At 44.9% G+C, this 25,333-nt stretch overlaps 1 protein-coding gene and 1 long non-coding RNA gene across 4 annotated transcripts in view; both read left to right on the top strand.

The window, feature by feature from the left end:
• Positions 1-25,333, top strand: part of DMRT1 (doublesex and mab-3 related transcription factor 1) — a 122,215-nt gene that overhangs the window by 95,755 nt on the left and 1,127 nt on the right. Inside the window, exon 5 of one of the 3 annotated variants that reach the window (XM_019517648.1) lies at positions 25,128-25,333. In XM_019517648.1, the coding sequence (XP_019373193.1) occupies positions 25,128-25,282 (155 nt within the window). In that variant the 3' untranslated portion in view covers positions 25,283-25,333. The remainder of the gene's footprint in view (positions 1-25,127) is intronic. The other 2 variants (XM_019517650.1, XM_019517649.1) reach the window with 2 other exon arrangements.
• Positions 5,018-12,057, top strand: LOC109297680. The gene is made up of 3 exons (XR_002097383.1): positions 5,018-5,029; positions 6,418-6,420; positions 11,507-12,057. It is a non-coding gene; the product is annotated as an uncharacterized LOC109297680 (long non-coding RNA).

Raw genomic sequence — 25,333 nt, 5'->3', positions numbered from 1 at the left:
GGTTGGACACTTAACTCTGTCAGGCTTGTTTGAAACTCTTTGTCGAAAAGAGGAAAAACCTGGATAAAAAATAGGATTTCCCACAGTCCACTGGGGGAGAAACAAATAAAAAAGATGTTTTTAAAAATAATTGTTTGACATCCTTGAATTTATTTCCTGTACAGCTTTAAATGGACAGTGTCAGCTTTTAAAATCACGTGTCTTATATGGTTCTTGCATGCTAAAATCACAATTAACTGTTATTTTAGTATAAAGCTAGTGTGAGATTAGAATTGGGTACAAAATGCTCTAGGCAAACATATTTATTGACTTAGAGCATGGCAGTAATAAAGGGAATATTTTAAATCTAGGATATCACTATTTTGTTCTCTCCTCCCCTACCCCCAGCCTTCTCAGTGTGGACTGGGGAAAAAATCAATGAACTTCCTTTTCCTTTAGTTTATAAATCAGTTCCGTCTTCAAGTTCTGTGTTGGTTTAGTGAGGTTCTGGTTTCAGATATGGCAATAATATTTTTTTTTCCTGAACCAGCTGTCTCCATTGGATTTTTTTTAATGTGGAAAGTTTTCTATTGCTGTTGATTTTTACATAAAAGCATATTTTTGTAATGTTGAGGTTTTGAGCCAAATGTAAGGTATGTAATGTTTGCCTCCACAACTAATTTCAAATTCCCTCATGCCCTTAATCAGGCTCTTGGTCATTTCAGTAGTAATTGGCCTGTATCAGATACAGTTTTTACTTTCCATTCATAAAACAGCATATATTGAACCTGTCACATACACCTAGCGCCAACTCCTATGGGTGACTCTCCATGGAGTTGGAATGGGGCTCATAGGGTGTCTTTACACGTGGTCCTGGGGTAGGGTGCTTTAATTAGAGTGGCTCTCAGAGTATCTTGTGTATTCAGCATCCTGCATTTCAAAATGGCAGTAGGGGTGTTTTAAGTAAAGCTTATTCAACAAGCTTCAGTTAAAGAACCCCTGCTGCCATTTTGAAATACAGGGAACCTGAATACATGAGAGACAGAGGCTGGTGGAAAGCGCTAATTAGCGCGTTCCAGCAGACTTGATTAATCGAGTCTGCTCCGACACACTGTAATTACAGCATATCGGTGCAGCTTCCCTGCACATCTGCAGTTACCCATAAGTATGGAGGGCAAAGTCCTGTAAGTGGATTGTTGTAGCCAGACCTTGGCACCTGTGTAGAGCGCCATTGCCTTCTGGGGTGTTCTGCCCAGGTGCAGGCCTCCACCTCAACAAATCCATTTGCAGGAGCTGGACCACAATGCATAATTCTCAAAAGGGAGATGAGAGCCACTTCGACTGTGATTAGAGGAGTTTGGGGCTAGAACAAGGCTGGGCAATTATTTCAGTTGGGAGGCTATTTAAGTTTTGGTGAGCTGTTGAGGGCCACACACAAAATATTTTGGAAGATACCATTTTAGCAAATTATTAGGGGTGCGCTGATAAAGATTTTTTGGGCTGACACTGATGGTCAGTTATTTACAAGCCATATTGGCTGATACCAGTCTGATTGCAGACATGCAAGCTTGGCAGTTTGGAGCGCAGTGTCTGGCTGGTGAGTATTGGGGGGAAGGGGCATGGGGGGTATAAATTGAGGTGCTCACGGTGAGGGAGGGAGTGGGGTTTGGGAAAGGGCAGGCACTGTCCAGCTGGGGCAGGATAGGGCATGGGATGGACCCGTGAGCAGCTCATCCAGATGATGTGGGGAGGGGAGGCAGCCCCCACCTATGTGCTCACCCCTGGGGGAAGCATGGGGGACACATGCCCCCCCCAGGTTTGTGCTGCGAGTGTGGGCTGCCCACTGTGGGCTGGGGCCAGGGGCAGTGCTGGGCTCTTCCTGGCAGGGGGGTTGGGCCAGGGCTGCGCTTGGGGTGGTAGTGCTGGGAGGTGGGCTATGGAACATTTTGGGGTGGCTGTAGCTCACCCCATAGCCCCCCTTCCCCCCTTCCATGCTGTGATTTAGAGTTCATGGTTCATTTAGAGGTCCTGGGGCCTGCGCTGTTCAATTTCTTCATCAGCGATTTAGAGTTCATGGATTAGAGCCCAATTTCATGTTGACTTCACATGTTTATTAATGTTAAGTTGATTTAGGCTGCTCCCCACCTATGTGTTGAAAAAGAGATTTAGAATATTTCATGCAACTCATGACAACAGTAAGCACACCTGAAGCAAAGCAGACATTTTCCTTTTTTCCTGTACTGCTTTAGCTACCTTAATATTCCTCTCCTTTCATGGAGATGGAGTTCTAGTAAGCTTGTAGAGTAAAACTGTCAACAGCATGTAAGGGACTTAGCCTGTCCTATCTGATGAAATAACTAGGGCACTTTGGCTTATGTCCTCAAAAGTAGTTAGATGCCTAACTTACATTGATTTCAGGGGGTATGTCTAGTTACCTTTGAAGATCTCATTGCAAGTTGGTTTGGTTTAGGTTACTAAATGCATAAGTAACTTTCGAAAGTGAGATTTTAGCTCCTAATTTTACCTGTTCAGACAGAATAGTCTCTTATCCAATAGTCCTGTGACACCTTATGTGACACTTGTGTAGTAACACCAAGCTCAGTGTAACTGGCAGAACTGGAGTCCAAAGTACTCACTAATGTTGTATGCTCATTTGAGCTATCATGCTGTCTTGATGTGTATTCACCAAAATCTTTGTAATTCACCTTTTAAGTGGAAAAAAATGTCATTGCTTATCAGCATTTCACAGTACATATTTAACACTACTGTTGTGTTAGCAGAAATAAATATGACATAGTGGGTCTGTCTTATGCCTAATGTTGTGTGAAACTTCATTTTACTTATTGTCTACAGTAAAAAAACAAACAAACTTTGTTTAGTTTTTTGTGCTTATTTTCTAAAGTAGAGTGTCTAATTATAGTGGAATTTGTAAACTTCTGGGGGTATAAGTCGCACGTTAAAATGAACAGCAACATTTTTACTCTTTAAAAACATTTCACAATGGTTTTCCCATTATTTTTACTGTATATTTTGATCAATATTTATTGAACTGGTAGACTGCAAAGCTGCTTGACTTGCTCCCAAATTGAAGTTAATATTTAAAGATAGTTGTACCATGGTAATATTGAGTTATTTTGAAGTCTTCCATGTTTTTAAACTTGAATGTCATTTGAGCTTTAATTCATAAATAATCAGACTTACTTGTTTTTCCTCAGCCTTATTTTCTGGATGTAGTCATTGGTGAGGCTGACATGGAGCCAGCCTATTTTAGCTCCTAATGAAGTCAGGGGAGAAACATGACATTGCCTTTGGTAGTGCAGGATCAGCCCCTGGCTGTGTCTCTTCCCAGTGCAGCAGTCTATATTATAACAACATTAAAAAAAATTGATTCCTGGCAAGAGTAAAAAATCTATTGCGTCTATTCTAACAGATCACTGTGATTATACTTGGCAGTTTAGTTGAGCAGTATCCTCTTGATTTCCAAAAGCTTGCAAATCATGTACAGAAGTCTTTAAAATGTGTAGTATGGCAACTTTTGCATTGACCTAGTATTTTCTGGAATTAACAGTTTAATTAAGCATGAAAGAGCTGAGGTCATCATTAGCTTTTTGATTACTCCTTGTATGAGTGATGACAGTAATCATAAAGATTTGAAGATTTAAAGGGACATTGCCAAAAAAAACATGGTAAAGAGATATGATCATAATTCAAGTTTACATTTTTGTGATGGGGTCTGCTATTCCACAGGCTTTGGTTTCATCAGGGTAGGATCGATGCTTAACTGCTCTGGCACTTTGTTTTTTGTGAGAAGCGCTGCCAGTGTTCTGAATTGTTATTTGGAGATTTTGGGGTATTTCACTCCTTTAATGTAGATAGAAAAGATAGAAAATCATGATCATTTTTATTCTATATTCTTTAATGACATCCAAAATCTTAAACGCACCCAAAAAAACCCCCCCAACCAACCCCAAACCAGTGATTTCTTTAAAGAAAATATTTTCTTACCATAACTAGTATGTTTCTTAGGCCCCTGGCACATGTTATGTTTATGGTGCAATTAAGGTGGTATTTGTGCCAGAAATAGCTACTGGCCACACGTTTGAAGAATTTATGATGCCATAAAATCACAAACCATTCATAAAAATATTACTCGAAAAATGTGTAATATCTTTGTGGTTGATTTGTATGGCACTGTAACTTGAATGTGTGGCATGCCACACAGGGACTGCCCAGGGCTGGACTGGTCTGGGGTTTAAACCCCAGAACAGTCTCTGCTAGCTGACTGTGGATTGAGACTTGAGCCCTGGGACAGTCCTGATCTGTTGATGATCAGGTGTTGCTGAGACCACAGAGGGCTTGAATGGCCCTGAGGGAGCCTGGAGCCAGTTGACATTCATCTGATTGTTGGGCACCTGACCTGCTGGTAAAGGGGAGACCTGCGGTCATGATCCCAAGCTCCCTTTGCACCAGCAATATGAAGTGTTTGGGATCTGACTCCTGATCTCAGTCATGCCCCCGGCCATGCACATGCAGCATGGCAGGAGGTGCAATTGTTGAAATTAGGGATCAGATCCCTTTGCGCTTTTAAGTGACTGTCTGTCGGGGGTCTTACACATACTGTTACTACTCCCAGAATGAAGTGGAAACAGACAACTTTAGTTTAGACCAGGTACAATAGTAGTTTTCCCATGAACCCCAAGAAGGCTAGTACATAGTTGTGATGTTCCTGGAGCAAACTGGAAGGTAGATTGTGACTCGCCAAGTCACAACCCATCTTGTGGATTTTCTCTTGTTTTTCAGGGCACGTATTACATTCTGGACCTGCGGTGGGAACCTCACTTCCCTTAGCCTAGTAGTGTCCAGTAGCGTAACTAGGGGTGGTGAGAGGTGTCAAGTGGGACACTGGAACTGCCCTCAACCCCCCACAGAAGTGGCCCCGGCAGCATTGCCATGGCAGGAACTCTGAAACAATTCCTGGTTTCTGCTGCTTTAAGAGCAACAGAGCTGGGGCAGACAGCGCATGCGTGGCAGCGGCAGCTCAGCTGGGAAAGTTTTTAGCATTTCTGAGCTGGTCCAGGCTGCTGCCCCCAGCTCTTGAACCCACGCCCCATGCCTTCCCCATGCTCAGGACCTTTGCTGTCTTGCCCATCCCCACTCTTGGAGCCACATGTCTCCCCCTAGTCTCCAGCAGGATTTGCCCTGGGTGCCCACTTAGTTTATTATGCCATTGGTGCTGTCATCAAACCAGCCAGGGGCCAAAGATCTGCCACTATCGCTCCCCATTTTTCCCATTCATATCTGCTTTTGCAGGGTTAAAGTGTAACAGTCCTATGAAGTCTGCGGTCCTCCCTGTACCACTCGCTAGGACATGATCCTCCCAGGTAAAGAAGCAGAGAGTTGCTTTGCCCTATTATTCCGTTGTGCTGCCATGCCACAACCAGGCCTGTAATGAACAATTATTTCTAACCTGTAAGTAGCAAATGGTATCTATGTTCACGTGCTACCTATGCTGTAATCTCCTCCCTCTCTCTAGGTGTGAGAAGTTGTTGTGGAAATTATGATGAGATTAATGTTATGATTATGGAGTGAAGCGGTGCCGTAGCCATGATGGTCCAGGAAATACGTAAGAAACAAGGTTCCTTATAATATCTTTTATTGGACCAGCCATGTAGTTGGGAGATATTAGGCAAACTTTTGGCCACAAAGTACCATAGTTCAGATCTGAAGACTTCCTGACAGTCTGAAAACCTGAAGAACCTTCAGAAGACTTGGAGACCGTCTGAGGAAGGTAACCCTAAGGAAAGGCACTTTGTGCCCAGAAACTTGTTCTGACTTGTTTCCCAATGATACAGATGATCCAATAAAAGATCTCATCAAAACTCCCTGCCTCTTGCAAATGTGGAAGACTGTTTTTTTGAAGCAGTAACAGCAACCAGAGAGAGAGAGAGACTGGAAGACGCAACAAAAGTAGAAAGTAGTTGCCACAAAACAAACCTGTTTCCCTAAAGATATTGAAAACAGTGTAAAAAATAAGCTATTGAATGGATTCTGTGGAGAAAGGACTTAGCAGTGTTTGCTAGTAATTAGAGCCAATCAAGAATTTTCTCGCAAAACAGGTTTGAAATGGAAAAATGCTGACTTATCAAAACATCTTATATTTCACAGAATCTTATCAGTTTTGACAAACTTCCAGAGAAACACTGACAGATTGTATTGAAAACCTGCCTGGTTTCCTGCTTGCTCACCTGGCAGTCTGTTGGGTAGTCAGAACTTCCAAAAACTGCAGCTCTGGGGCATCCTATGCTTCCAGGCTCTATAATGGAGCCTGTAGCGCAGCCTTGAGAAACCTGGGTGACACCAGGCTATCTGTCCCATGGACAGGTTACTGGGCACACAAAATGTATTTGAGCATAAACAAAAAAGTAAGGTCATGTACAGAATGTGACAGCTGGGTAGTTCCCCATTTTGCATGAGACATGACCTGAGACACACAGGCACTGTCCTTAATTACCAAAGATTAAAAAAAAACAGTTTTGATAACTGATTCAGAGCTGAAATTCTTCAGTTCTGATACGGTTGCTTCTGTAACATCTCAGTCTGTGCTTGGCTTTCTGTAAACTGAGATAACCAGAGTAAGGCTTCACAGTTAGGGCGGCTAGGATCTGGAACCAACTTCCAAGGGAAGTGGTGCTGGCTCCTACCCTGGGGGTCTTTAAGAGGAGGCTTGATGCCTACCTGGCTGGAGTCATTTGAGTCCAGTCTTTTCTCCTGCCCAGGCGGGGTGTCAGACTTGAAGATCTACAAGGACCCTTCCCACCTTACTTCTATGATTCTATGATAGGACTGCCTACCTGTATTGTGATGGGAGGTAATACAAAAGTGAAAACTGATTATGATGAAGACAATTTTACATCAGAAGGTTCAGATTTCAATTTGTAGTGAGTCTTTCTTTCCTGCTTTCCAAATGCAGGATTGGTTTGTGGGATGAGCACTTGCTGCAAATCATATCTCTTTGTGATAAGTATTAGCTGCCAGATTTTCAACTGGAATAAATTGGGATTTCAGCAAAGCTATGCTGCATCATGTCACTTGAGAATCTGGCCCTTACAGAATTGCAGGGGGAGACATTTCTGCAAGAGATGTGTGTATGAAGAAGCTAAGTAAGGCTTTAATTTACAAATTTCACAAACCACAAGGAGGAGCCAAATGGTTAGGACACTTGCCTGGAGAGTTGAAGCACCAGATTCTGAGTAACATTTTCCCAGAGGAGGTCTCAGCAAAGTTGCAACCATCAACCAAAGGCTAGATATTGCCAAAGCACCCTCCACCCTTCTTTTTGAAGCGAGCTCCCTGGGCAGCCAAGAGAAGATAAAAGGGGTCAGGGGTACAGGCAGTCCTCGACTTACAATGCTTCGAGTTACAATGTCTTGCACTTACAATGTTTATAAATTGACCCCGTTTCAACTTTCTGATGTCAGTTTCAACTTTACAACACTTGATATGATGCCAAGCCACGCCAGCGAACAAGTTCGCTGCATCACCCATCTCCCTGGACAATATCTGTCCAAACGTCCTTGGACACTTTAACAAAGCAGACAAGACTCCAGAAAAACCTGCAGCCAAGACTCCTGAGAAGACTCCAGACAAGAACCCTTCAAAAAGTCCAACAAAGAGCTCTTCAAAACATTCAGCAAAGTCTCATCAAAGAAATCCTTCCAAATCAATATGGCTGCTATTTGCAATATAAATACATTAATGTAGCTATATTACTCATCTATAATAGATTGAGTCAAAATTCTGGGTTATTTTTTGGTGAAAATAGGGTATCAGGCCTTGGTTCAGGAACAAGTTGCCCAATTACAACATTGTTTCCCATGGGGAAAATCGGTTCCAAGTTGCAACATTTTGACTTACGACACAATTGGTTCCTGAAAACCATGTCTTCAGTCTGAGGACTGCCTGTGCAAGCTAGGGTAGTGCCTGTGAACTAGTGAGATGGGCAGTGTCTTGAAAGGGAAGGGGTTTTGGCCCTACTGGTTTTTCTGCATTTTTCATGTACTAGCCATTGGATAAAATAGAGTGGCCTAGCATTTGCTACCTTGGGACCAGAGGCAGGGGCCAGAAATAAGGGCCTTTTTTAAGGCAATGGTCTGTTCACCAGGCCACACACCTTTTTAGCATACACTGGGCACGTCTACATGTATATCAATGATCTGTAATTACAACATATTAGGTTTATTACTTAATGCACCATAATCGGCATTACTGCGTAGTAGCTCCAGCACATCTTTTAGGTGATGCTAATGCGCAGTAAACTAATTCTGCTGTGCATTAGTGTATTAGCACAGCTTTTGATGTGACGTGTTATAATGTGCAGTAGAATTAGTCTACTGTGTTTCTAGCATCTCTTGTAGATGCGGCCACTGTCTCCAACTCTACAGGCAAGTGTCCCAATCACTGGGCTATGGGGCAACTTCTTGTGGTTTTTCTGGTCTTACAAAGAGATTATACATCTACCCAGGTGTATAGGATCACAACAGTGCATAAATGGCCAGAGTGCCATCTGACCATGTTCAGAAGAACCTGATAAGTGGTGTAGAGAGGAGTTGGATTTAAAAATCTGCATAAGTGGCTCAGAAAGCCACTTGTTCTCCAAAAAGGGAGTTGGATTTTGGGCCTTCGTTCATGCATAGATATTGACATCTGGAATTAGCTTTTGGATTGGATTATCCAAAAAAGGCATAACCTGCCACATTTATTTCCACATCACCTACCAATTTTAATTGCAGGTGGAGAGGAAAAAAAGTCTTTGTTTAATTGTTTCAAAGATTATTTTAAGGGAATTTAAAGACAGGAGAGGGGTGGAAGAGTTTAACAAGGGATATTTTCCCCAGCTTCTGGTTTCTAATTACAGCTGTTATTGCCCAGCCTTCTGAGTAACTAAGAGTACAAGCATGAACTAGAAAAGAATGAGATAATCCATAACAGATCAAGCTGAATAAAGATCTCCATTCATACCTTTTATCCCTGGTTCTGAGTGCCAAGAATTTAATGCTATTTGAAAGTACACAATGAACTTGCCATACTGTGGGCATCCAGGATAATCCTAATTACTTTAAATGTTAGTGAGAAGGGCAGGAGCTTCACAGTGGAAAAGGATTCTATTGTGAAATAGTAGATGTGTTAGGTGCCATGGAATGGACATGACTTTGTTTCCAAACGTTTAGGCCTGTCATTTTCATACGAAGGTGAGTCACGTGTGCTAAGATATGTTCTAAAAGCAAAGTACTATACTTTATTCTGTTCTTCTTTCACGCGTCTCTTATTTAATTTTCAACTTTTTTAGTACTGAGTCAACATAGAACTTGTTAAAATATATTGACCAAAAAGAGTTTAAAGAGTAAATAGTAATTGAGTGATGCATTTCAGCATGGAATCTTTTGAATGTGTTCTGAAGGCAAGGTTGTAACTGAGTTTTTAATTGGCCAGTTACTGTGAGTATTTGATATTAGAGATCTCAGATTGAATTAGGGCCTTGCTGTGCTATGTGCTCTGTCAACACGTGGGAAGAGACAGTGCTTCTCTTAAAGAACGTGCAGAAGTCATGATGTGGTAACATGCATTAGTTGAATGGACTCCCATGATTTTAGTGGGAAAGAGCTTCAGTACACAAGGGATAATGCTTATTAGGGGTGTGCAAAGCGGGCCGTATTCAATTCGGATTCAGCCTGAATCAGGGACAGTGATTCGATTTGTTGATTTGGATTGCTGTCCCTGATTCAATTCAGCCAAATTGGAATCTGAAGATTCGATGCTGATTCAGAGAATCAACGATTTGGCCATAGACACAGCTTTAAATGTTTTTTCTACATACCTCGAGGTACCAGCGCGGCTTGTGAGCTCTGTGATGGTGGGGCAGATGGAGCATCCCACAAGAGTGCGGGGATTCCCCCATGTGCTCAGCTGCAAACCCAGAAGTGGACAGGAAGTACTTCTGGTCTGCTTCCGGGTCCGCCAGGGAGCGCACTGACAGCTCACCGCCCCCACGTCTCCCGTGGCTCAGCTATTGGCTGCGGGGGGACCCCGGGTGCCCCCTCAGACCCAGGAGGCACCAGTTGCTCGTGCGGGGGGCCCCCCCTGTGCGCTCCCCAGTGGATCCAGAAGTGGACCGGAAGTGCTTCTGGTCCACTTCTGGGTCTGCTGCCAAGTGTGCTGGGGAACCCCCTGTGCTCCTGTGGGATGCTGCATACACCCCACCATCGCAGCTTTCACAAGCAGCCTGGTACCTTTACCTATGTAGACAAAACATTTAAAGATGTGTCTATGTCCGAATCTTTCCTATTCAATTTGGAGAGATTAAAAGGTCTCCTGATTCGATTTGGATTTGGAGATTCGGCCACTGAATCGGGCCAAATGTCTGCCAAATGGAATCGGGGACCAAAGCTTCACACTGCCCTAATGCCTATGCAGTACTCAGTCCCTGAACAGGCAAGTGACATGTGACAGTGGGGGGAAGAGGGATACACCAAATATATGGCATCTTTATAAACATTTATGCATTTGCAGATGTTTTAGATCAAGTAAATGCCAGTTCTACCCCTTGAGTCTTCCATAAGAGTAAAGCAACCAACTTGGGGTGCAAAATCCAGGACGCGGTCTCAGACCATTGATCTGAGGAATCAGAAGTTGTACCAGAAGTAGCCATGCCAGAGTGTTGCTGTGGACAGGCTGATCTACTCTTCTGAGTTTTAATTAGCTTGAGTACACTGCTACAGGGACATATCTATTCTATTTCTGCATCAGGAGTTTGCTTAAAGCCATGTCCTGATCACATTTCCAAAGTATGTGGCACCAATGTACTGTGTCCTCAGTAAGTGCAGTATAACCTAATATGGGACCAGTTTTTCAACTTTAGAATAGAAGTCCTGTTTCTGGGAGTCTTCTGGGACACAATCCTAAAATTGGGACTACCCTGAAAAATCTGGTGTGGTTGGTTGTCTTATTAAATGGGAGGAGGAGAGTGTAGTTATGTAATGCTCTAGTTCAAGGAGGGCAATGCATAAGAATGACTACAGTAATGTGCATGTATTTTTAGGTGCTTCTCCTTTGGGAGTGATGGAGACTTGAATAAAAATAAATAAAGAAGCCATGATTCTTTTTTGTAAGAAAGATTCCCTTTCCAGAGGGCTTCTTGAAAACGTTTTTGATGAAAATTATTCACTAAGAGTGAAAGTTTGTCACTGCTTTTTAATGAAGATCACAGGTAATCTATAGTCATCTCGTAGCCACCCAGAACTTCTGGGAGCTGGAAACCTTATAGCCATGCTTTTGTGGGAAGGCCTGGTTCAGTTCACGGATGTGGCAGCTACCAGTGAAGGTGCTACAACTACTGCAGAATTTCTCTGTCTCTGTATATACACATGCACGGAAACACGCGCACACACACAGCTGAAGCACCTTCTGTCTATGCGTCTCTCTGTATAAAGAGAGAGAACTATTATCTACCATGTGTTGGCAGAGGGTTTAGACCTTTTGCTTCCTGGTCACCATCTACACGCGTGTTGTGGCAGCATAACTAACTCCACTGTAACATAGTGCTTGTACCTGACAGTACTGTCCTACAGCAGAGTTAATTAGTTTACTGTGGCCTAATAGTACTGCACCTGTAGATGGTGACACTTTTCTGCGGAGCTAAATAGGAAACTCCACAGTAAAGCACACTTGTAGATGCACTCAATGAGTAGAAAATGCTTATTGCATCTCCACTGAACATGCCCCCAGCACCACTGTCCTTCACTGTCCGCCACGTACTGTTGTGCAACACTGAGGATAGGATGTGCTTCAGGCTTCACAGGCTTCATTTCCAGACAAGCCACAGCCACAGCCATCTCCTATCAAGAGTCAGGAGATGACCAGTGAGTCTTAGCTCTTAGACACATTGGGTGCATCTACACAAGATGCTTAATGTGCAGAAGAAAGATTCTGCTGTGTATTAGCGCGGCTGGCAAAAACCGTGCTAATGTGCAGTAGACAGTTTAACGCACGTTAAAATTACAAAAACTGTTAATCCGTGCTAATGTGCAGTAGCACCAATTACAGTGCATTAAGTTAGTAACTTATTACAGGTACTAAACGTAATGCACCGCAATTACGGTGTATTAACACGTAAATGCACTAGGATAACTAAGGCCTCGTGTTTCTTGGGGAAGATAGCTCATGTCTGAAAATGCTATATGCAGCATTTAAAAAAATAAAGAAGATTCCACTTATGGGAAATACTGGTTGTAGTTGGCCCTAAGTTCTCCAGGGGTCATAGGTTTCACCATAGGCATTTAGGCTAAGTACAGACAGTCAAAAAGCCTGAGGCTTAATCAATTCTGTCTCCACAGCTTAGTCTAAACTGTGTCGATGAACTAATAAGCAAGTGAGCGTTCCTTTTGATTCCAGAAATGCAGCCACATACTTGCAGTGGTCCAGGCCAAAAGCCAAGGGGTGCCAGGGCACATCTCTCTTCTCAGCTGAAGCAGACAGCTTGGGCCAGGGCTAGCCAATCCATCCTCCAAGGGGACGGGGTGAGGGAGTCCTGGTGGGGGAGGGTGCAAATCATCCTGGGATGCTGGGGGATTGAGAGTTAACTTGAATCTGGAGGAGATCTGGGACAGTAGTTCAATAAACTGATTTAACCTAAATCAGTTAAGTCTAATACTGCATCCTTCTAGGTTTATCTTAAAACAGTTTTGGCCATTTTGAAAGTAGTTTATGTGCACTGAACTTCTGTTGTGTTACAGATTTGAACACTCAATATTGGTTTATGTGTAAATTCTGTTCCTAGCCTTAGTATGTTTTCAAATACAAATACAGTTTCAAATACAGCCTATTTCCCTAGACTGGAAATGGCCTGAGTAATTGCACAGGGTCACTTCAGATATAGCTGGGATTGAAAATGTTATTTCTGATATGACAGAACCAATTCACAGCCATAGTGCCTTCCAGAATTCACATGTCAAATCTAAGTGGTCAGCTGGTCCGTTGGAAACCCCGAGATCCTTACTTCCCATATGCCAGTGCTGCTACAACTGTGTAAACCAGTGGCAAAATATATGGGTTTGACCCCCTTTCCCTTTTTTAGTGACTGACCTGCACAGAGGATAACAGTCTGCTATTTCTATCAGTTATTTCTTTGGTTCTAGTATTAAAGGTCTGGTCTGTGGGTAAAGAAATTCTGGGATTAAGCCTGTTAATAATGTATGCCAGGGTTATTATGGTAGTATTTGATGGCATTGGTTTTTCAGTTTTCTTTCTTACAAATTGCATACAAAACTATATTGAAAGGATGTTAACATTTCAGTCACACCCAAGAAGCTGGAAGTACCAAAATTCAGGTGTCCTGTGTAAATGTAATATGGCTGTTGTACATACCTGCATTATGACACTGTGTTGCCCAGAGCTATACAATAAGTCTATAAGTGTACTTGGAAGAAAAAAAAATGTTCTTCTAGACTGATCCTTGAGATGAAAGGGAATATTTTTCATTAGTTTTACCACCCTCAGTCTTCTTTATTATTGTCCATAGAACCTTCATTCTGACAATTCATAGCTTCTGAGTGTTGTCTTGGCAGCTTCAACATTCGTTTAAAATAGCATTTTGTATATAATTATATTCATCAGCATGCTGGGCTGTATCCATGAATATAGTGGAAGAGTCCTTCCCAGAAAGGGAAACTCACTGGGTCTTTGTCAGCCTAGGATGGCAATTAAAGTTCTGTTGACTTTAGTAGGAGTTGCACATGCTTGCTTGCTTCAAAAATGAATTTCATCCATGGCTTTTCTAGCTCACTCTCCCCTTGCAAGGTGGCAGGTATGCCAGCCCAAAGGAAGCAGGGCGACTTGATAAGTCACTCATGGAGATCCAGAAATTCCACGGGGACAGTTTGTTCCGTTTCCACAGCTCTTGAAGCACATGTGAGAGATGAAGAATCCACTGTTTGTATTTCATAAGTTTCCCGTCTTGTGGATGGCATGGCTGGCTTGGTGATGTGCTGCCATTGGTTTTCCAGCCATATTTGTACCTTTTGATACTTCTTAGGGGCTCACAAAGCATACAGTGGAACTTGATGCTTTCTCAAGCAGCATTAATTTCTGAGATTTCCAAGAGGAAAATCTGCTAGGTTCAAAAGGGAACATGCCATGGGAGAGCAGCAGCAGCCTGCTCCTAGTTCCTGCAGCCCAAATCCACAGTGCCCCAAGCACACTTTGTTTGTAGCAGATACTGTACTCTCTGGAGCAATGTTACACTGGCTCTACTCCCTCTTCTGTGCTCACCAATCTTACAGCTGGTATTTACACATTTAGTTGCACAGTAGAAAGGAGCACTTGGACCCTTAATAGCAACCAAGGTGAGTACATTTATTTCTCCCCTCCCTGAATAAAAGAGTGAAAGAGGAAATCGTTTTAATAAATGGATTATGCTACTCAAGTTTAAATTTTAAAAATGGCTTCTTATTGAGAGTTTAATGGTTTTTAAATTTAAACGCAGGGAAAAATTTACTTTTCAGGCATGAATATCCTTCTGGTTTCTCACATCAGTGGAAGTGCATTATTTTTTCCAGTCCATTGAGTTCCAGGGGGATTGCTCAAGTTAAAAGACAGCGCTCTTTACATTGTGTCAGAAGATCTAAGGTTTTGTTTTTGAGGGTTAGCTCCCTCCCCCCATTATTTTTATTATGTGATATGAGCTGAGAATTTCTCACATTTAGCTGGCATAAAAATATTCAGAGTTTTTCTTTTCTTTCTTTTCTTTTCTTTTTTAGGAATAAAACAGATTAGGTATAGGGATGGCCTTATAAAGAATCAGGACCAAAACCTGCAACTTTTACTCATGAACAGACAGTTCTTATGGAATAAAGATCCAGTGTACTAACTAGGGATGTCAAGTGTATCTGGCCCTGTGGGCCAGGTAAGTGGTGTTGTGGGGCTGGTCCATGGCTGGATTGGTCCCATGGACTGCCCATGCCCCAGACTCTCTTCTGCATGCTGGATGTAGTACTCACAGCACCTGTTCCAATTGGTCCAGGACTGCACTACCCATGTCATCCACCCCTGCCAGTCTAGGACTGTGCCACACACAGTGCCTGTCCTGGGCCAGCAGGTGTGGGCACTGTGTGGTGTGGTCCCAGACTGGGTAAAGTAGATGTGTGCAGAATGCGTTGTTCATCCCAAATCTGCTTGAGGCTGCTCCAGCATGCAGTGCATGTGTCAACTCTGCAACCCAACAGCAGCACTAGGGGCCATATGAGGGGGCTCTGCACACCAGATCTGGCCCACAGGTTGCATCTTTGAAACCTGTGTGCTAAAGGATTGTAGCATCAGATATGTACTGTAACATGACTAGGACAGCATGGGACTTGTTTCTTTGAGCAGGGTTGAACTGCATTTCATTTCTGAGCAGTAGAACTGGAACTGTGTATGGGGTTTTTTGGGGGGAGGTTTAGTTTTTGGGGTTTTTTTCCATCTTAAGGGTATCTCTGGGTAACAATCCAGGTATCCATAGGGGTCTACGTAACTTACAGTGAGACGAAGCAGCTTTTGTGGCTTGGTCACAGCATGAGGAGCTGATTTTGCAGGCATTTCCTGGTGGCCCCACCCCTTGCCGCTGATTGGCAGGGAGGTATATACACTTCATTGACTGGTACCTTCACTTAGTCTAGGTCACTAGCAGACAGTAACTCTCAGTCACTGATCTATGGCTGCAGTGATTGTCGCGTTGTCTTTGTATTGAGGTAAGCATTGGGGCATTCTAAAACAGTGTATTATATGAATAATATGCTGCATTATTTTTCCATGCATATTCCATGCTGCATATTCCATGCTGCATATTCCATGAAAACTGCAAAACTGTGAAAGAAGTAGACCTCTAGAAATCCAGTTCCTCTTATTGACATACCTCACTTGCACTCCTTATTCAGGCAGAAAGTCTTACTGAATCTCATTGCCTTTATTGGGAGTTTTCTTGAGTAAAGAATGAAGGCTTGGGCCTAGTAAAAACTATCTCATAAAACACAGATGGTAACTACATGGTAACAAGAGAGGTGTACTGCATTTCACTGAGGTATCTGTTTAGCTGTCATTACAGTCAGATCATTTCAAGGTAATTGAGACCCGGAGCAGTATAACAAGTCCTTCAGTCTGAAGCAGAGTGCAACAGAAAGCAGTTAGTGGCCATTAGTAGTACTGGGCCATCTGAAATGGTTGTCCAAGATGTGAACCTGTGTTGCTAAAAGCAAGTTTATTCCCTTAAACAAAGGAGTTGAAATAACATCTGCCAGCTCCCCCAGTCATATCCACTAACTTCCAGGTTTGCCAGGAGGCCTTTCTTGTTCAAGGACTCGGTGTTGCTAGGGCAAACTTTCAAACTTGCAAACCCAAAGTTAGACTCTTAAGCACACGTTTAGGCTAATAGCTTGATTTTCAGAGGTTTTAAGCACTTGCAACTGTGCTTGACTTTGCACAATTAGTCAAAAGCAGACTGCTTTAGTTATTTAGAGCAGCAGTGCTCAACCTCTGGCCCACAGGCCAGATCCAGCCTGTGGGTCTTCTCACAAGTTTAGTGATCTGGTGGCAATGTTAATTGCTGCTCCCCTGCTGCCAAATTTCCGGGTCCACACAGTGTCACATGGGCCAAGTGATGTGGCCCTGCATGCTAGATTGTACTGATGCATAGGGTCATTCTGCAGCCAGATCCAAGCATGTAGGAACAGGCTGACATGTAGGGTTGCTCCTTGGATGGATCCCATCCACAGACCAACTCCACAGATCAACATTACACTCATGATCTGGCTTGCAGACTGATCTTGTGATACTCATTTCATCTGCAAGGCTAGGTGGGTTAAGCATCACTGGGCGTGTCTACATGTGGGTATTTAATGCACATTATCCCGATTTTGAAGTGCATTAAGGGCACATGTCTACACATGCACACCCATAATGTGCCATAAAAAATGGTTAATTTAGGCTGATCATGCCTAAATTTGATATATCCATAAAGCAAATATCAAGTTTAGGCGTGATTAGTTAAAGTGCAATAACGCATGTGTAGACAGTAAGAGGCCAAGCAGAGCCCAGCCCCAGGGCTTCTAGCTGGCCACCTCTCCTCCTCCAGGGCTGGGCTGCTCTCTGGTAGTCCCTAGCTGCAAGCTATAAAAGTCTCCAGCCATTTTGTGCCTTGGGCACACAGCACAAGGAATCTGAAGGAGCCAGTGCTGCCTGCAGAAGTCCACCACGCCCTGTGTGTTCCCCTGGGCCGACCCAGCCAGCCTCTGCCCATCCTGTCCCCTAGCTGGAGCTGCTTCGTGGCCACAAGTGAGTGTTGCCAAGGGCTGCAGCCCGCTGCATCTCTTGCCCAGCCCTGAGAGTCCCCCCAGGGTAGCTGGCCCTGGTCTCTATAGCAGCAGGGCCAGCACCTGCTACCCCTCACCCCTAACTCTGTTTTTTTGCAGGCAGTGTGGTGAAGCACCTCTGCTGTGCAGCTCCCCATCCCTGGCTGTGCCCTGTCCAGGGTGCTGCTGGTAGCCATCCAGGGCTGGCATCACCTGGACAACTGTGTGGGGGCCCTGAGCGTGAATGCAGGGACGATGTCCAGCATGTAGTCCCCAATGAGCCCTGAATCCATCTGCATGCCCACACCCATCCCAAGCTCCCAGGCCCCCAACTGGAGCCGTGAGGAGGTGTGCGACCTCGTGGCGCTCTAGAGCGCAGCCAACATCTAGAGGCAGTTTGCGTGGAGTGGCCGCTCGAATGCCCACATTTATGAGGCCATTTCAGCCAGGATGCATGCATGAGGCCACTCCCAGATGGTGCAGTAATGCTGTATGAGGGCCAGGGTCTTGTGGGCACAGTGGGTGGCCATGACTGAGTTCAGTCATCAGCTCAATAGTGTCCGTAAGACCATGCCCTTCATGTGGGAGCTGACCTGCAATTTGGCACCCCGGGATACAGGCTGCACCCCTGTGAGTGCCACCAGCAGGGGCAGCCTGCCCTTGCCTCCACCCCACACTGACACCTCTGGTGACGTGTCACTAGAAGAGGGGACCTGTCACTAGAAGAGGGGACCTCAGGCCTTCAGTGCCCACCTTCCCGGCTGCTGCATTCATTGGCAGCTCAGGTAACTCTGCCCAGTGGCTGCTTTGCCCTTGGCCCAGCCACACACCCTGCCACGAGTGTCTGGCCATGCCACCACCAGCCTCCAGGTCCTCCCCAGGGAGCCGCCTGGCCGGGCACCAGTTTACTACTAACTCCAGGTTGTGGACACCGAGCACAGCTGGATGCTGTTGCTGATGGGGAACCCTGTGCTGAGCCGCCAGCCTTGCCAGCCCCAGATACGTGGTAAGTCCTGCACTGGAGAAGGGCCTTCCCATTCCCTGCCCCTGCCCCAGGTCCTTCCCCACTCCTCCCCACAGCACATAGAGAGGCAGGACACGGTTCAAAACTTTATTGCTCAGCCCGCGTCCCCACAGCTGGCTGGGCATAAGAGTCTCGTACACTGAGGAAGGTGTTGATGCTGGTGGTGATGTCTTCCTCAGCAGTGGGAGGTAGGGATGTGTAGCACTGCCACAGGTAGCCTTCCAGGTGGCAGTGGAGGTTGTGGGGCAGCCCTGGCTTGCTCACCACACTGCTGTAGCTCAGGCTTCCAAACCAGGAGCATCAGTAACAGCAGGCTGTAGTGGCTTAGACATCCCTCCACCTGCACAAACAGCTCATTGCACACCACTTAGGGCACGTGCAGCAGGGGCACGCTTGGGGCACAGCAGTGGTGCGGAAGGGGGCTCGGGGGCACCTCCCTGGAGAGATCCCCTGTGGGGAGTGTGGGGATGTGGCAAACTACTCACCCCAGTTCTCAGGGAACAAAGGGCTCCCAGACCCCGGGCACCATGGGCTGGGCAGCAGCACAGCAGAGTGGTTGGCCTGCAGAGAGAAAGGGGGTGGGGTGGCGTCTGGAGCTGAGGCAGCAGGTGCTGCCAGCAGCCTGGCCTGGCCCACCCCAACCTGGGAAGGGGACAGGGGATGTAGGCTGCCTGTAGCCAGCACCCAGCAGGCTCCTGGTCCCAGGGGAGCAAGCGGGACTGGGGGACTTGGCCAGCAGCTGCCTGGGCCTAGCCCTGCCTGGACAGCTTACCATGGTCCTTGGGCACCCATGCATGACTGACCTATGAAGTGCAGGGCCCTTGGAGCAAAACATTTTATCCCTGCAATGTTGCAAACTTCTAGAAAAGGCTTCCTTTTCTTGCCTCTGTAGGGCCAACATCTGGATTCAGGGGAAAGGCGGCAGGGCCCTGCAGGAGTGCTGCAGCAGGGTCATCGCCACCCAGACGTGTTGGCTGCACCAGCGGTGCACCACAGACTGGACCTTCCTGCTCCAGTGGCTGGTGGCAGGAGTTGAGTACCAGGTGGCGTGGCAGAAGGTGCAGGAGCTGGCCTGGCGGGAGGAAGACATCATCCAGGAGGAGGCACGGGACTGGGCACAGCGAATGGACTGCGACTGGCCGGAGGCCCTGGACCAGTGCTGCATGGCTAGCTGGGGTCAGCCAGTAGGGCCCCTTGCCCCAGCCCTACAGCATGCCCCCACCTGGGCCTCATAGGAGAGCCTCCTCTGCCTCCCGCCCACAGGAGCCCCTGCCATTCTCTCGGCCCATGGGCATACTGTCCATGGCCAGGGTGGTAGTCACCTGCCGCTGGGCTCTGCGCCCTGGGATCCCCCACTGCACAGTACCCTACTCTGGGACTTGGAGAAGGACTGAGACTGATGTATATAGTATTCAGTTTGGGAGGAGGGGTTTTTTATTGTTGGTGGCTGGAGAGGGTGGTGGAGGAGCTTTATGTGTTGTGGGGGGCACTCTGTTGTGAGGGGAATAAAGGCTTTCATTACATATGTCCTGGAGTGGTGCTTGTGGGTGGGCAGGGGGTAGCAGGTGTGTGGTCAGTGAGGCAGGTGGGCGTTGGCTGGGTGCTTCTCCATGTCTTGGTGATCCAGGTGGGGCCAAAGCTCATGCAGCAGGTCTTCAAAGGGTCATCTGTAACATGTCAGACGACTGGTCGTCATCTCTTTCCTGCAGCACAACATGTTGCCACCAGTGTGGGCTGGTGCAGCAGACCCAGAAGCAGTGGGATTCATGGGACAGGAGGGCAACGGCAGTCCCAGCAGTGGTCCTGGAACCTGTGGTTGCCAGGACTGGCAGGAACAGTTGTGTGGCAGTGGGAGCCCTGGAAAGCCATGTACCACTTGTCCAGCAGGCAGCCAGAGTGGGTGGGGGTGTTGGGCGGCATTACGTGGCTGAGCACCAGGTACATGGACTAGCGAGGGGTGAGCAGGGCAGCTGTGGCATTCCTCAGGAGTGGGGGGACCCTATCCCTGGGCACCAGTGCCAGGAGCTGGGGCAGTGAGGACTAGGAAGCACAGCTGCAGCAGGAGCAGAGGAGGCACGTCCTGCCTGTGTCTCTGCCACGCTGCTGCTCTGACACAGGAAGCATCAGCCCAGAGGTCACAGTGCAGAGGGTGTGCTTTTAAGATGGCTGCTAAGTGCTGGCAGCTGGCTCTAGCTTCAGTATGGCTGCCAAATGCTGGCAGCCATGTGGCCAGAGGCTAGAGCTCCCTGTAGTGGCCACAGGGACACATTAGCAGGGCTGTTCTGACCTGGGACTAAAGTTAGTCCCTAGTTCCACCACGTGTAGACACCTGTCAAAAAACATTTAATGTGCATTAGGCTAATGTGCATTAAATTTAAGCCCACTTAAATTCATTTGTAGACGGGCTCGCTGACACAGAGTATAGCTTTACTGTGCCTAGCTTTAGATGCTTAACCAGCTTTAGTTTGAGTTTCTGAATACTTTGAGTTGTTTGGTGTATATTAACATAAATTACCAAGTGAACGTGTGTCAATATCCAGTAAAAAGTGGATGTAGTTTTCCTACCCCATTTATTAACATCTCTGCCACAGAGAGTGAGGTGGGATTTTTTTTTTTTGTTCTCCCTTTTTATTTAGGGGCAGAAAAAAAACACTTTCTGAAAGTTTGTCATGGAGATTTATAGAATTCAGTATTTAAAAATGTGCCTTTCCATCACTCTAGGCACATGTACACTAAAATATTTACAAATCCTATCAAATAAATAAAATTCTCACCCATTCAGCTGTTCATGATCAAACAAAAAATTATCCCCCTGTGACCCCAATCACTCCCTTCACAACCCATCCCCCTCAAGCATCTGCAAAAACAGATATTGCATAGAACATGTGTTGATGATTAACGGACTTGGGCTCTGCTGAACCAAAGGGGGAAAGCATGTTTCAAAATAAAGGGCTGAATGCCTGGCTAGCCAACTCTACACCAGACAGGTATCTCTGCTTACATCAAATGCTAAGCATCACATGAGAGAGGTCATTTCTCAGATAGCAAGATTCCAGCACACCATTGAGCTGCATAGGTCAAAACCAAGACTTAAATTGTAGTCAACAACAGATTAGAAACGAACATGCTACAAATGAGAAATATCGTTAAACAGGAGAGTTACTGCATTGTGACCTCTGGGCTGATGCTTCCTGTGTCAGAGCAGCAGTGTGGCAGAGGCACAGGCAGGAAGGATCAGATCAACCAAGTCCTGGAGCATTTTTTGCAAGTTCTTCAAACTGATGCAAAGAGTGCAGTTTTCTAACTGTCATAAATGACAGAATGCAGGTATGGCCACTTATAATACTGAAATGGGCCAGGTACCTAAAGGATGCCCAGACTATGAAACTCACTAAAAGTGAGCTCATACCCTTCAGGAATTTGAAATAGCAGCGTTTGCCTGTTCCTCCATTCTTACCTTCTCTTCTCCAGATTTGCTAGCCAGTATTTATCTATACTCCAGCTGATGTTTTGGAAGCATTAGAGTGATGTAGCAGCGATGGTCCGGGAATTATTTGAGACAAGGGTGTTTTGGAGAGTGTTATCTTTTTGGGGGGGGACCAAGGGCATGGTTGGAATGAAATTAGATGAGCTTTCAAAAGCAAGAGATTCTTCATTCTGATGCCTTGCATTCAAAAGCTTGTCTAACTTTATTCCAACTATGTTGTTGGTCCAGTAAAAGATATCATCCTCACCAACATCTTTACCAACTGATGTTAGGCACTGGCAAATGAAAAAAAAATGCCAACTGCATTAGATGAAAGGGATCAAAACAAGTGGATCATCATACACATCCAGAAGACATCACAACCCCTCTTTCTTGACTAATTATCCTTCCTTTACCATTTATACAGAGGAGTGTGACAGAATAAAACCGTAAGAAACACCAGACAGAAAGCTTCCTCAGGGCAAAACAACAGCTGAACACTATGCAGTGGGATCCTTGGGAGGAAAAGTGCAGTCTTCATTTAATTCTGCTAGAACCTACATGTGGTGACTACTGTATTGAAGGCACCTAATGATCTTAGCCAGCCACCATAGCCAAGGACTGTCATTTACCCAAGCACTACTCTGTCACCCTGGTGCATGAATAAGTTGGTTTCTCCAATTGCCTTGGTTCATAGGGCTTCAAAACATTTCAGGTACACAGACCTGCACAGCTCTGTTTATCTGACTAAATGAAAATGCACTCAACTAGGATAGAAATATACCCTCCTGGTGTCTGAGTCATGGTATAGCAGGCACCAGCCCCATATGTGGAATTACATATTTTGGTCACAATACCAATGTCAGCTTGCAGTATTGGCTAGCCAAAATGTTTCAAAAGCCATCTTTTCCCTATTTTAATGTCCCTTCTGCTTCTAAAAAATACATTGACTTCCTCACTTTTTGGCTAAGGCAAGCATATTATTTTCATATCTAATTCTTCAGGTACAATATAAATTTAGCTTCTGGTTAATTATCAGGTGATATTTACTGTTCTGAAGTCTGTGGGTCATATTCAATAACAAATGAACAAAACAGCACTGAAATCATTAGAGGTGACCGCTACATAATTGTAGATTTTGGCTTAATGGAGTTATGCTGCTGTAAAGTAGGTGGAAGTGAAACAAGAGCCAAGGTCTATCATACCTTTTTCATCTCTAATTACAATGATCTTATAAAAGCAAAACATTGTAAATTAACGTACAAATATGTATGATCAAATTCCAGGTTAACCCACCAAGACTGGGGAATTAAGAGTTACCTTTAGGTATGGAGCCACAATCTGCTCCAAGTTAAACTAGGGCAGTCACACTAGCCCAAATCTCATTGGAGTTCCTTTGGAGTTACATTGCAGGAGAAGATCACTAAATCTGGCCCACTCTTTAATCACCTTCCATCATAAATACTCGACATTCAAATATAGCATAGGCACAGCAGCCTCGAGTTTGAACCTTAATGCTGTATTGCTTGTTTTTGTGTGGTTGTACTAGGTCCATCATAACATCTAAAAAAAATAAACAATGATTATAAACAATGTTCTCTTTTAAAAGATCTCATCCTGGTAATATACCCCACTAAATTGTAAAATTCAGAACATAATAAGTATTGATGTTTAATGTCAGGAGCCTGTGCAGCCTCTGGTGTGATTTAGTTTTCTACAAATGACTCTAGCGCTCAACTACCAATGCATTTTGCTAATTACATCATAGATTTCCCTATTGATGAACAGAACCTGAATTAACACTGGAGCACTAATGTTACCCTTTCACCATTATTGTTGTACAAGAAGCGGTGGCAGATGCTGGCAGTTAGTTACACAAACATTAGTATTAACGATTGGCCATTTGGAATTGGTGACAAACTGCAGCCCGATGGAATTCTGAGCCTGAAACCAATCAGGAAGTTAATGAGGAGAGAAATTACCACTGCAGCTTCCCCTTAATTACATTCTCGCTAGGCAGGAAGGGAGTGCTGGGGATGGATCTCAACTCATCTAAGGTTAAGAAGGTCAGAGACCCTTTTACTTGGTTTTTGTATCTACTGTGAATTATAATGTTGCAAAGATTTTCAGCACTATATTATTTTATTTTTTTAATATTTAATTTCAGCATCTTGCTGTCTGAGCTTTTCTCTTAAGACCAGAGGCTTATTTTATGTGCAGCTTTCATTCCTGTGTTTCTGCCACTTATTTCATTGCTAACGCTACACTTAACCTCTTCGTTATTCCCCTTAATGCCCTGGTATTTAGGCTGGATGGTATTCAGATGTTTTGACTCTTCTATTATATGCCATGTATTGTATTTTTCCCCTATAAGAAAAGCTACTGTGGAGGGTGGGGATCTAGTTTGTGGCTTTTATCATTGTATATTGTTATTTGAGGGCCTACCATAGTAACTGGAAGAACATGGAAATATGCTGAGTGGATTTCTTGGAGTGTCCAGCCCTAATTCTTGCCTTTCCACTGGGGGACAGCTTCCCCTTTCTCAAAAGCAGGAGGTATGTCAGAAATGAGTAGATTCCCAAGATCCTTGTCATCCTTCTGCTAATGGGATCTTTCTTCCTCTGTGCATGTGGAGTGACTTTTGCTCTCCAAATCCTTTTGTCCCATGTAAGGAAATGCAGTTTCTGGTAAATGCTGCAGAGAACTATACCGAAAAGTTTGGCTGTATAACTGAGGTATGATACCTGTCCTGGTTTTGCAACCATTTGGGGCTAGCTATTGCAAAGGGGAGAGTTGGTGGTAGAGTCCTTTAAAGAAGGCTGGTAACCCTCCACAAGAATGAGTTTAAGTCCCATTTTGGACTTATTCTGAAGGCTGATCTTAGTTAGACTAGTTGTAAATGGGTACGTGGTTGCTGAGGCAAGGAAATGGAAGGTGGCTGAACATGATGTGAGCACTTACAGGCCACTGAATATAGAAAGTGGCATGCCTAACCTGCCCTAACCTAACCTGATGGGCTGTGTGACATGACCCTTTGATTGCAACAGGGGCAGCAGACAGGATCCCTTCAAAACCATTTTGTATTGAACCTGAATCTATCGACATTTTGTCCAAATCTTTATTGCTAGCAGTGTTTTCTAGCAAGGAAAAGTTGGTCCCTTCATATGGACCCCATCATGCAAAGTGATGATGGTGCTGCTTTCCCATTTGGTCCAGTTCACCTAAAGTTAATGTTGTTTTTGTTTTGTTTCCCCCTCACCTCCTTCTTCCATTTGCTCTCTAGTGTTTTCTCCTCCCAGCAGTCAAGATTCTGGCTTGGTGTCGCTTTCCAGCAGCTCTCCTATCAGCAATGACAGCACTAAAGGAGTACTGGAGTGTGAGTCTGCCTCTGAGTCTGGCACCTTCACTGTTAGCACAGTCATAGAAGATGGTGAATAAGAAAAGTTCACTCCCACTAGTCTGTGAAAGTACTATTTTGGGTGGGGGGGG

Source organism: Gavialis gangeticus, unplaced genomic scaffold (genome assembly GCF_001723915.1).
Source record: "Gavialis gangeticus isolate Ggan-Ray unplaced genomic scaffold, GavGan_comp1, whole genome shotgun sequence".
NCBI lineage: Eukaryota > Metazoa > Chordata > Crocodylia > Gavialidae > Gavialis > Gavialis gangeticus.
The sequence above is the reverse complement of the archived record's forward strand: the minus strand, read 5'-3'. Positions and strand labels throughout refer to the sequence as shown.